Source organism: Neltuma alba, unplaced genomic scaffold (genome assembly GCF_004799145.2).
Source record: "Neltuma alba isolate B1F8T4 unplaced genomic scaffold, ASM479914v2 tig00002582_pilon, whole genome shotgun sequence".
Taxonomy (NCBI): domain Eukaryota; kingdom Viridiplantae; phylum Streptophyta; class Magnoliopsida; order Fabales; family Fabaceae; genus Neltuma; species Neltuma alba.
The window spans coordinates 26,712-39,412 of NW_021632926.1; the positions used below are offsets into that span (position 1 = coordinate 26,712).

Sequence of the window (12,701 nt, forward strand, 5' to 3'; positions counted from 1 at the left end):
AGGGTGACGAAATCTATTGAGATATTATAATTTAGGACCAAATTCAATCTCTCAACTAACTTCTCCCAATTAAAACAACAATCCTTAGAATTATATTATTTTCGGTTCTTAATATAAGAGCTATATAACTAATTTGTAAATATTAAAAAAATTAGTTAAATTAGTTATTTATAATACTCCTTCGGTCCTTAATATAAGACCCATTTAACTAATTTGATTAGATTAAGGAAGTTAGGTAAGTTAGTTAATTATAAGAAATGTGACACATTTTTTCTAAAATATCATAATCATCTTTCTTAATACCCCCTTCTTCTTCTACTTGATTATGGTTGATGGAGTATCTATAGAGATAATTTAGAGAAAATTGATAAATATGAGAAATGGGTCTTATATTTAGGACCAAAACCAACTCAACAATTGGGTTTTATATTAAGGACCGGAGGAGTAAATAAATATGTTTTTAATAATTTTAACTACATTCCTCTTTCTTGTTAATTTTATTGGTAAGAGAACATTAGGGATAGTGACTTGGTTAGTTTTTATTAAAATCATTTTGAAATGTTATAATATATTTTTTTTTAAAAATAAAAGCTCCAAACTAATTTTTATTGTATGCCTTAATCCATATGATTTTAATAAAAGTGGTTTTATATAAAAAGTACCCGAGGAAGTATATGCTTATAGATATTAATTAATCCCATCCTCTTGCAATTTGTATCAAAAGAAGAATGTTTAGGTAATAACTTCAATATCCTCCCCTTTCCGTTCTCAAGCCTTCTTCTATGTAACTGCATTTCTTGCACTTTTCAAATTCATGACTTTTTTTATTCTAAATAAAATAAATAATTAACTAATTCATGAAAATTAAAAATTGATTAAACTACTTATCTTTTATTATCATATAAAATTTAGAAAAAATGATAGAAAAATACCTGTTGAATTTTAAAACAACAAATAGATAATTTTGATAGATTTTGAGTAGTAAAAGCCATTATACAAGTAGGCAGCATGACCTATTAATCTTTTTAAAATTCAACAGATATTTTTTTTTTTTCATTTTTCCTAAAATTTACTACTGCATCTCTATTATAAGTCACTTGGAGTAGAATATTTTGGTTTCAAGTACAAGTCATTTGTAACATCATTAATGGTGATTCCCAATTTTACTCCTAATTAATTTTAGTTTGAAAGATAGGAAGGTGATGGATGTGAGAATAATTTATGAATGTAAAAAAAGAAGAAGAAAATTAATTAAAAAAATTTGAAAAATTGGTACCACTAGTCCTTATTATAGGTCAATATTTTTTATTCTAAACATAAGTCACTGATAGGGTATTATTTAATTCTGATTGGAAAGATAGAAAAAGGAGATAAGAGTGAAAATAACTTGTAGATGCAGAGAGAGAAAAAAAAACTTTAATAAAAATAAATTCAAATTTTTTTATCAATTTAAAAAAATTAATACATATAATGTATTTAATAGGTGAGCATGAATTACATGTTACTTGTTATTACACTACCTGGGAGACTGGGTTGTACTTGGGTTCCTTTCTCCGAAAACGCACTCACAGACACGTCTATCGGCAGGCGTGCGTACTCACAGCCATGCATGCACGCACTCATATACATACATATACATGTACTGATATACATACACACACTCTTATATATATATATATATATACACACACACACAAAGACACACACTTACACTGACACACAAAAAATGAAAGAGCCAGAAAAACGTCTGATTATTTATACAGTTGATCGGCATAATCAGATGCTTCGACGACTAGAGCTTGGTTACAAGGAGGGGTGCCCCATATTTGGGCATCAACATCATTTTGAAGGAAGGAAAATGGCGGTAATTGGGAGAGATGGAGAAGGAGAAGTTAGAGAGAAGAAGACACAGTATGATCTTGGCTTCTATTAAAGCAAAATTCTGCCCTACACAGATCCGACTTCCATGTCCAAATGGTAAATATGCTTGTGGATGCTTGCAAGCTTCTGAAACCCCTCCTTCGAATCTTTCTGGCCTGAACTTAGCTGCGTCTTCTCCCCAGATCTCTGGATCTCTATGCAGCGCGAGTATGAAGACCCATATGTTTGTTCCTTTTGGCACCACCACTCCACCGATCTTTATGTCTTCCAGTGCCTCCCTTGGTGCTGTTAATCCCGGTGGATATAGACGCAGGCTCTCTTGAATCACCATTGTCAACTACCACAACATTGTTAATCGACTAGTTATGTTTCAGTATTGCACAGGTTTGAATTCTGTTTCAGCTTTTGTTACATGAATTCTATTGTGGAGATGGGTACTCACTTGTTTCAGCTTTCGGAATTTGTCCATGTCTTGGAAGCAATGAGGCGGCATGTTGGGGAAGGTATCAAGAATCTCCGATCGAAGACGTTCTTGCCAGTGAGGATTCTTGGCCAGAAGAAGCAACGTCCATGTAACTAAGAGAGCGGTGCTCTCTGATCCGGCAAAGTAGATGTTCGAGCACATATCCACAATCATTTTCTTGGTTTCGTGCTCGCGTCTCAGCTTCTTCAATATTCCCCATCTACTGATATCGGCGTCAGCAGCACCGTCAATAATTATCTGTAACAGGTCCTTTCGATTCTCTTTTACATGCCTCTGATTTTCTTGCCTACGATCTTCGATCACTTTCAGTATTAGCTTCTCAAACTCTTTCTCCAACCTCCATATCTCTCTGTTTTCCTTGGTGGGAAGAAACCTGAACACACATACACATACAGAGATGTGCTCGGTAATTATATTTTGTTGATGAAATAGAAAAGAATGAAGGAAATGTTAGAAGTAATGCAGAAATTAGTATGTTTTTATGTTTACTTCAGCTGTTTACTCTGGTTTTCTTAGTCAAAAGTTGTAAGTTGTGCTGGTTTCTTGGTTTGTTAATATGAGATTCGATTGTTTTAGGAACTACAAATTTCATGAGTCAGTGTTATGTTGAGCTGCAATAATAAATGTTATATAAATTTAATTAAATCGTGGTTTCGATCTGATGGAAGGTGCTTAATTTTTGGGCTGCTTAAAAGTGCCTATAGCCTGCTTGACGAAAATCCTGTGTCTATGCCCTATTATTATGTTTTACATATACTTCTTGACTTTGCAGTCTTGAAAGAGGACTTGTGAATTGTGCCACTAGATTATATGTGAATCGGAAGGAATCTAGAAGTGAAACCTGAGGTTCGTAAATCCAAAAAGAAAGTTAGATTTTGCAAGAACGACTTGCAAGGCAGCGAGCTTAGCAAAAATTTGATTGCCCTGAGCATAAGAACTTCCAAAACAAGCTTTGCAAATGACATCAGCTGTGATAGCCTTCAAATCATCGTCAATCACAATCTCAGCAATTTTCCCTCCACTTTCCGTTATACACCTCTCCCATTTCCTCATGATTTCTTTCGTAGATTCTTCCATGAAATCCACCATGTTCTGCAAATTCCACAACAATCAAGCAGTCCACTACTTCACGCAAAAACTTATCAAGCTTTTTGGGCTCCATATTTTTGCCATGTTTGAAAATATTATATGTTGGGGAAACATTGACCTGAATCTTGGAGAGGAAAAATTGAGGAGCAATAATGTTTCTTTGTAAAGACCAGTACTCCCCATTAGCTCTGGTTATGCCATATCCCAGCATAGGTTTCAAAGCCTTGGACAAGTAGGAAGGCTTACCAAGATCCAAGCTTCTTGTCAGATTCAACTCTTTGAGCAATTCTGGGTCTCCCACATATAGATGCTGCTTATTTCCCGTAGAGTAGAGGAATATTGGACCTGCTCATCATGAAGATATTCATATTCACATACCTCTACCTTTACATATACATAATAGAGATTAAAAAGTGAGACATATACCATATTGCTTCCTCCACTGATGAAGAAAAGGGAAGAGAGAGTGGAACCATTGGTCTGGAAGTGAAGAAGAGGAGAGATTGGAGAACTGTGATTGGATTTTTTGAATCTCAGAGAGATTGCCCAGAAGGAAGGAAGGTGTTGGCCCTGTGATGCCTTGCTTATGAAGAACTGATCGGATCCTTCGGGGCTTCGACCACAGCTTCTTCCATAGTATCAGCACAGTGCAGCTTATCACTACGGTTGTTACTGACCAAGCCATCTTCTTTATCTGCCATTGCCATACCTCTTCGCCACCTTCCATCTCTCTCTCTCTCTCTCTCGTGCAGCAGCTGAGTCTAGCAATACCTGAAATGACGGAATGACAACTCTGATAAGTGTTACATTAGATGAAGGTGTCTGGATTAGTTTATTTTAAGTGATTTTGCACTGTATTAGATAAGTACGTGCGTGGCGACTTGCATAAAAGCACTTTTTTAAGTGCCCATGGGAGTTTTTTTTTGGGCTCTCAAAGTCACTTGAATGAGCTGAGAATATTTATATTTGTTTTCATCTGTTGACCAAAATTGCAGGCTCATTGTAATGAACAAAAAGTGTTGATACTTGATAAATATTTAGCAGTTTTTTATGCAATTTTCTAATTTAATCATCGGCCAACTGATGACAATATATTATGAATTATATATTATAACAAAAGAGAATCAGGTTATAAGATAAAAATTTTCACCTCTCTATAAGCTTCTGTAGATTTTAAAAACGTTACCCACATGGCCACATGTATATGTACACTTGTGAATCTACAGCTGCCACTCAACGGCGAATGGGTATGTTTAATGCAATGACTATTTGTCTTAGTTTATTGTATTAATTTAAAATGGGTATGTTTCTTCTCAGTTTTATGTTAGGGCCTGTGGTGTGGAAGGAATACTGTATCTGACAGAAACTGAGAGTCTAAAGAATATGATGCAAATATAAATATATAAATATTAAAATAATGCCAATTGACTTCTAAGATACTCCTCCGGTCCTTAATATAAGACCCATTTAATTAATTTGATTAGATTAAGGAAGTTAGGTAAGTTAGTTACTTATAAGAAATGTGACATATTTTTCCTAAAATACCATAATCATCTTTCTTAATACCCCTCTTCCTCTTCTACTTAATTATGATTGAAGAAGTATCCATAGGGGTAATTTAGAGAAAATTGATAAATATGAGAAATGGGTCTTATATTTATGACCAAAACCAATTCAATAATTGGGTCATATATTAAGGACCGGAGGAGTAATATGTTTCCACATCTATGTAAGTATTTCTAATTAAAAAAATGATTAATATCATTATTAGTCCTTGCAACTTGATTAACTTTGGTTTTGGCCCCCTATAGCTTCATTAAGGAGCGGGCCCAAGTTAATGCTGTCTGCCAAGCGTAAGCACCAAAACCAAAACTCACCTAATTCTTGTACTTTTAATGAGTTTTGGTTTTGCTTCCTATTTTTGACAAATTTTAGTCTTGATCTCAGTTCTTATAAAAACTATTGGAACAAAAAGCACAATCTGAAGCTATAGAGATGAAAACCAAAATCTGATCAAACTATAAAGACTAACAATAGTATTAACCTGATTAAAAATAATAAAAATATGTCACTTATCACACATAAAGTAGCAACAAAAACCTCTTGTTTATATAACATTCAGCATAGTATATATTGAACATTAATTCAGAAGGAAAAATCAGAGGTTTGTCCAGATGAAGTTTTACAATAGGCAATAGCAGCCTGAATGGAGTTATCAGTACAAGTGAAAGAAAAGCCTTCATGAATGGGTGAGTTGTCACAAGAAGACACATTGGAACAACTTTTCCTCTTAGAACTACTTCTGCTTTTCTGGGCAATTCCAACAGCACTGAACATGCCTTTCAGTGCACCCAAATCTATCTCCACCACTGACCTGTTCCATGATGATCTTCTGCTGCTTCTGAAAGAGCCCTCATTGCTATTATTATTGTTGTTGTTGTTCAAATCCCAGTTGGGTTTGCTTAATCTTTTTGATGATCTGTTTTCTTGTGAGCCTGATGAGGAGGGATTAACCACCATGTTCTTCTGATGATAGCATTGTAAAATGGTTCTGCAATATTTTCTGGTGTGTCCCTTATTATTATCATTATTGTGGTCTTGGCATGGTGGTCTTGGTAGCTTCATGAGGGATGATATCAGTGTTGACAGCTTTATGCCTCGAAACTTTATCAGCATATTCATTATCATCCCTCCTCCATTTGTTCTTCTCATGCTTCCTTCTTTTACTCTGCTGTTTTGCCTACACACACACACACACACACAAGGATAATGAAAATTTTAGTCCCTCATGTTTGGCTCAATTATTGATTTGGTCCCTCAAGTTCCACTTTTATCAATTTAATCCTTTTGGCTACATGATCACGTTATATCACGACATCAATTTAGAACAATTGGTTGTTGACATTTTGGAGATTTTGTCAACAGTTAAAGCTATGCAAATCAGAAAGAAAAATTAAGACCAAATTAAGGAGCTTATTGTGATTTTATAATTAAAAGTTAAAACTTTTACCACTTTTTTTATGTTCAAAATTTAAACAAGCCTTGTCTAACATAAGGTAAGTTAGGTAGCCTTGTGTAGTTTAGTTCAAAATCATTCGTATCTCCTTTTACTTTCTGAAAATATATACAAAATACAGAGACGCTAGTTCTGTAAGAGATAAGGAAAAAAAAAAATACTAAAGGTGTAATTTCAACAAATTTAGTAGAAGTCTACATACTAAAGGTGTAATTTCAACGAAATTAGACGCTTCTCTTTTGCCGTAGCAATGGGATGGCTTGAACTTTAAAACTCTGTCTACTTTTCATCCCATTGTTAAAACTCAAAAGGTCATGTTCCTTCACGCCCTAAATATAATATGGTCGAACACAGTACTACACTACTACCTCCTCCACTTATTATAGTTTGATATTTAATTTATTTTTAAATATAAAACTTGAATATATTTTGTCTCTTATATTTATTTATTTTTTTTAAGATAATCTTTGTAGTAGTTGCACATTTAAAGGTTTCATTAAATGGTAAGCTAATATATATTATTAATAATAATATTTAGAGAAGACAATCTTATTTATTACAAATAATTAACTTAACTAATTTTCTTGATTTACTTAAATTAATTAACTAGCTCTTATATTAAAAACTAATGATAGTATAATATAGTGAGTTAGGTGACTTATTTTGATTTTAGATATAATAAGATTCCAATTCACCCCATTGCTAAAAATTTATAATTTTTTTTTTCAAACTATCACATTTGGTTGAAGATGTTAAGAAGTTTTTACTAAAGAATAGTTATATTGCAAATTAATGATTTAAAAAAGTTAAAAAAAATCAACATATATTTTAGATAAATAATCAACTTAACTAATTTTTTTACATTACTATAAAAAGGTGCTTGTATTAGTTTTTTTAGAAGTGATTTATGATAGTCTTGACTGACTAAACTGCTTCTAAAATGCTCAAACAAATAACTTATCTAACCCTATAATCCCACATAAAGGAGGGGAGTGAGTATTACTTTTGGTCACTGAAATAATGATGGGTCAATGGCCTGGTTTTTTTACTTTCATTTTTGTTAAATTTATTATTATTGGATATTAAAAAAGGGTACCGAAAAAAAGAAGCTGCAAGAATTGCGTACCTAGTACAGCAGTTGAAAGGCATGGTTGTTTCGAGAGTTACATGACCGTGATGATCTGGTGAACGATTTTCCCAGAAACCAGCAGCGTCTTTGAATCTGCCTTGATCATCGCTTGGATCTGAATCTGCTGAATCACTCTCTCTCACAGGATCAACACTGCTCTCAACTTTCTCAGAGCAATCGACAACAACATCGGGAAGCGCAATCGTCGATGAAATAGAAATGCGCAATTCATCATCGTACTCCTCACCACCTTCCCTCAACTTAAGCTCCTCCTCCTTCTCGTCTTCTTCCTCGGAACTCACACATGTCGGAACCACCTCTGCACAAGATTCCAGCTCTATTTCTATGTACGAATCATCATTATTTTCTGCCAAACTGTCTTCCATGTGCAGGTCTAATTCTCTCCCCTCCTCCATATGCTCCGTCACCTACACCTTCAATTCCCTCCCAACTAGCCCTCTCTACACACACACATATATATAGAAACATGTATATGTACTGTTGAGCCACGGGATGCGATCTCCAGAAATTTGGATGATTGTTTTGTGGTAGATTTGAATTGAATATGATTCGATGCGGATTAATTAAATATTGAAGGGTGATGGATGCGTTTCCCTAAAATCAGGTCTGGTAGTTTTTGTTGTGGAGTGTGTAAAGAAGAGAATAGGATTGTAAAGAAACAGGAAAAAAGATACGGGTGGTGGTCGAATTTTCCAGGAAGCAGCAATGAAGGAACTGAACATACGTATACGTGGGAGTGAAACAGTGTTGGGTGATGAGTTTGACTGATGATTCTCTCGTGGATCGCGACGTGTCTCCTACTGCTTAATTAACGCTAACGCTTAATTAATCAATGCAAACTCACCCCCTTTTTGCTTTGCCCGCTGATTTGTATATGCTCTGTCGGCCTGTTCTTTGTTTTACTCTTCATCAGTCATTCTTTAATCTTCCTAATTTAGCACTTCTCTTATTTTTCAGGTACAGCTGGTACTTGATTTTTTTCATCATGCATCCAACATCAAGATCTTATTTTCCTGGTGTTCTCAAAGTCTAGATGTCATTTTTTTTTAAAACTACATCCAGCATCTTAAGATGCAAAAAAAAAAAAAAAGACTTGTTGGATGCACTTAAAAAAAAAAAAAAAGAGCACCTCTTTGACCTGGATTCAAATCTTAATTCCCCATATTATATAAAACTAGCTTCTTCTATTAGACTTGGGGGGTTTGGATATAAACTAAACTATGGTTTTAGAAGTGATTTTACGGTATATGAAGTAAATAGATGGATAAATTTATCTCAATTTGTGAAAAAGTACTTTTAAAAAGCACTTCTTCTTATTCTCAAATACCCCCGTAATCCCGTTTGTTAGACGCAACTTTAGTTTTTTTTTACCCCATTATTTCTTACAATGTGATTATGGGCCACGACTTTGTCTTTGGACATGGGCCACATAACAAGTAATTAGGGCCCAAGGGAGGTTTAATCACGCATTTCTTAAAGTCAGGGTATGGCCTGTCAAGACTTAAGGCCCATTTTGTGGGTAGGCAGGTTATTCTAAGTAATTAGAATGAAATGAAATACGGATATGCAAAATCTTGTATATGTTCGGAGGATCATTTAAACTTACTACCCCTCATTTTAAATATAAGAACTAATTATAAAGTTTGTTTTGATTTTAAATATAGGAATCTAATTCACTTTATATAAGACTCAAGTTCACTTTAACTTCAAAATTTATATATATATTTTTAGATATTTTTAGATATTTTTATTGATTGCACATGTTAATAAGGTTTTCAAGTAGTGCTAGTATAAACGACTTTTTTGCCTTTTTGCCACATAATGTAAACTATTAAAGAATATATTTGACAAAGACTAACACATATCTTTCACAAATAACTAAATTATTCCTTAATCTATATAATTTAATTATTTAGTTTCTAGGTTAAGACTAGAGTAAATATTTGGTTTTGGGTTACAAACTAGAAAAACTGTTTTTTGACGGAACTAGGTAATAACCTGTGTCCGCCAAACATCCACAGGTAGTTACTTCTTGTATTATATAATTTAAAATTTCAGCCCTTCCCAATGTTAGTTGTACTTAAATTTATGATATTAAAATCTAACCCGGCAGTTTGCTCAAAAAAAAAATCTAACCCGGCAGGGCCCGTTTGATTAATAAACCAGTCTATTGGTTAGTCTAAATAAGAATTTCGGAGATTTTATTTTATTTTTTCTCCTTATTAAATTTGAACCTGCTCATTTCGAGTTAAAAAAAACAGTGCTCTGTCATTTTTGTGCTTTAATAACCCTGTCTAGTTGAATTACATGTGATTTATATGTGAATATAATGTTTTTTTACTTTAAATATTATTCCTTTTGGGTTATACTACTTTCGGTCCTTAATATAAAACCTTGTTTGACTTTTATTTTGGTCCTAAATATAAGATCCTAATCCATTTTGTCTCTCATATTTATATATATTTTTTTCAAAGTATCCCTTCTAACAATGATAGTTCTAATCAATACACTTGATTAGTAAGGATGTTTTAGGAAAAATAACACTTATTTAGGACAAATAACTAACTCGATTTACTTCCTTAATCTCTTCAAATTAGTCAATTGGCTCTTATAATTAAGACTGGAGGTAGTATTTGAAAGTTTTATAGATCTTAATTAAATTATTTCATTTTAATCATGATCGGCCTACCTCGAATTAACTCTGATTTGAATTACTTATTATCGAATCATTATCTTGACCGGTTCAATAATTAGTCAGAATCTATTTATGTCTTTTTTTTTCCTGCCGGGGAGTCCACCTCATCGGGCACATGCAAGGTGGGATCACAAGCACTCATCATTGAGAGTTATTTCGGCAATCAATGCTTAATTTATGCTCATAACGTTTCAGCTTACACTTCCACTCTCTTTGCATAGGATCAGGCTTCTCCTTCCAGTCTTTTATTTTTTTTTATAAAAAAGAGAAAATAACAGAAAATACCCTTGAAATTAGAAAATCACAAATCAGTAATTTAAATCTATCAAAAACATCAAATCGGTCCATGTGTCTAGTTTATAATTTATTTGTATTTAATTTTTTTTAAATGGGACATATATGTAATTGCCCTCTTTTTTATGGAAAATAAGCTGCAACAGGTAAATTAATGTTCCAAAAATTAAAGGCAAACACTTCCTTTTACTTGATCCCAAAAAAGGCTTTTTTTTTTCCAGCCAGAAAAAATAATTGTTTTTTGGGGCCAAAAAAAAAAAACTTTGACAGAAAACTGTGGGAATCTGAGCTTTCTGAAAGTTTGATGAGCTGTAGGATGCGGGATTTGAGGAGCAATCTTTACTGTGAAGTGGAAAGGGGTAAACTGGAAACTGCCATAGGAGTGATAATTGAAATCCAATCACACGATGACACGTCGAAATTACCTGGTTTACGGACTATATATTCCGCATTTGCCACTTTGGCGCTCAGTGGTAGTCACCCGCATCAACTCGATACCCGCTTCTCCTTTCCTTCCTCTGATCTGCCGCATCGCGCCGCCGACGCCGACGCCGACTCCTCCATTGCGGTAGTCTCATTCTCAGGTTCTCGGTCTTTTCGTTTGGATCCCATTTTCTCATTGTTCCGATAGTCTAATCTGAGATACTCTCTGATTTTTGCTGCAATTTCTTCCTTCCTTTTTCTTGAACTTATCATAAATACTCGATCTTGTAGATTGTAGACATCTTAACCGGTTTCTATGTAAATCTTCTTCATTTATATCTCAGATCCCTATTCTTTATTTTCAAGTATCGCGATGTTTTTTGAAGCATTGTTCTTTAAAGGTTTTTGAGGCAGTAAATTAGGGTTTGGTTTTCCCCTCTTTTTGCTGTTAGGTTTATTTCTTCTTCGCCGGTTGGACTGTCTTGTGTTTTAATTTCTTATGCAATTTCATGCCTTTTTTTTTTTTGCTTTCGACTTTCCTTCAGACACGTATGGAGAACTAAACGAGCTGAACCGAATTGCCTTTATAGATTCTGAAAAGAAGCTGCATTTGCTATCACTTCTTTCGCGCTTATGGATTCTGGAGCTTGCAAGAATCTGGGCGTCAAAGGCAAGGACTCTTGTCTGAGGTCTTCACAGAAACTGGACGAGGATATTGTAGTTCTGGGAGCCAATAAAGATGTCTCTGAGCTGCCTGATGCTGCTGAATGCAACGGTTCTCTAGTGCCAATAACTCCAAATGCAGACAGAGAGAATGGGGATTTTCGCATTGATCTTCAATCACCCCTCACAGTGATGAAGAAACCATTTAAATTATCTGATATTGATTCTAACTGCAAAGAAAACGGCCGTAAGGTTGCTGCTCTTGTTGATAATAGTAGCCCTAAAACACCCGAGGACGGTGTTTTCGACCCCTTTGCTCCTGGCCCGGAAATTATGGCAAGGGCACCTCTGTGCAAAAAGTATGCTAATGATTTAAGGAGCTGTGTAGCCCGACGACTTAATTTTAACCCCTCATCAGATGCTGTTCAGCCCAAGAGTTCTTGCTTTGATGGAGAATCTCCTTCAGATCAAGAGATGTTTGAATCTGTGTATGAGAATCTCTTGGAAGTTATTTTATCAACCCAAGCTGAGGCTATGCTTGCTGAAATATCTGATGTAGTGTATGATTCAGAATATTGTAAAACACCTCCTTCAGCAATCCAGCTCAGTGGAATCGCTGATACCTGCCCAGGTGCACCTGTGAAACCAGGGAATAAACCAAGGATCATTCCTGTGGGGCTACGCAGGAAGCTTGAATTTTGATTCAAGAGAGTCCGATTTATATATATAAACAGAGAAAATGGCAGCTCAATCAGTGGTAATCAAGTCTTGAGCTGCTGTTTTTGAAATAGTTGTATCTGAGTTATGATTTGATATTTTGTATTTTTACATGGAGAAACTGCAGCTGACCAAGGTGGCAGTGTAGAGGAAGCAGTAACGATGTATAGCTGATCGTTGACCTTTGTTTTTCTAACATTGAAGTTGTGCCCTGATTTTTCTCTAATAGATGATTTGTTGTGCTATCTAATGTTTCTTTGTTAAACCAAGTTACTGAGGTTATTTTTTA

General features: G+C 34.5%; 3 protein-coding genes across 4 annotated transcripts; 1 reads left to right on the forward strand and 2 right to left on the reverse strand.

Moving 5' to 3' along the window:
* Positions 1-1,781: 1,781 nt before the first annotated feature.
* On the reverse strand, positions 1,782-4,438 carry LOC114733057 (cytochrome P450 714A1-like). Its single transcript, XM_028920469.1, has 5 exons — positions 3,881-4,438; positions 3,573-3,799; positions 3,207-3,457; positions 2,324-2,738; positions 1,782-2,218 (listed from the first exon to the last, which is right to left on the reverse strand). The coding sequence occupies exons 1-5, from the start codon at positions 4,179-4,181 to the stop codon at positions 1,793-1,795; spliced, it is 1,620 nt and encodes a 539-aa protein (XP_028776302.1). The 5' UTR covers positions 4,182-4,438; the 3' UTR covers positions 1,782-1,792.
* A 1,037-nt stretch (positions 4,439-5,475) lies between these two features.
* On the reverse strand, positions 5,476-7,991 carry LOC114733077 (uncharacterized). The gene is made up of 2 exons (XM_028920488.1): positions 7,597-7,991; positions 5,476-6,194 (listed from the first exon to the last, which is right to left on the reverse strand). The coding sequence occupies exons 1-2, from the start codon at positions 7,983-7,985 to the stop codon at positions 5,600-5,602; spliced, it is 984 nt and encodes a 327-aa protein (XP_028776321.1). The 5' UTR covers positions 7,986-7,991; the 3' UTR covers positions 5,476-5,599.
* A 3,106-nt stretch (positions 7,992-11,097) lies between these two features.
* On the forward strand, positions 11,098-12,657 carry LOC114733098 (unknown protein 1-like). Of its 2 annotated transcripts, none has more exons than XM_028920504.1 (2): positions 11,098-11,193; positions 11,623-12,657. In XM_028920504.1, the coding sequence occupies exon 2, from the start codon at positions 11,666-11,668 to the stop codon at positions 12,395-12,397; it is 732 nt and encodes a 243-aa protein (XP_028776337.1). In that variant the 5' UTR covers positions 11,098-11,193; positions 11,623-11,665; the 3' UTR covers positions 12,398-12,657. The 2 variants fall into 2 exon arrangements, with proteins under 2 accessions (XP_028776337.1, XP_028776343.1); XM_028920510.1 differs by having other exon boundaries at positions 11,117-11,177.
* The last annotated feature ends 44 nt before the right edge of the window (positions 12,658-12,701 follow it).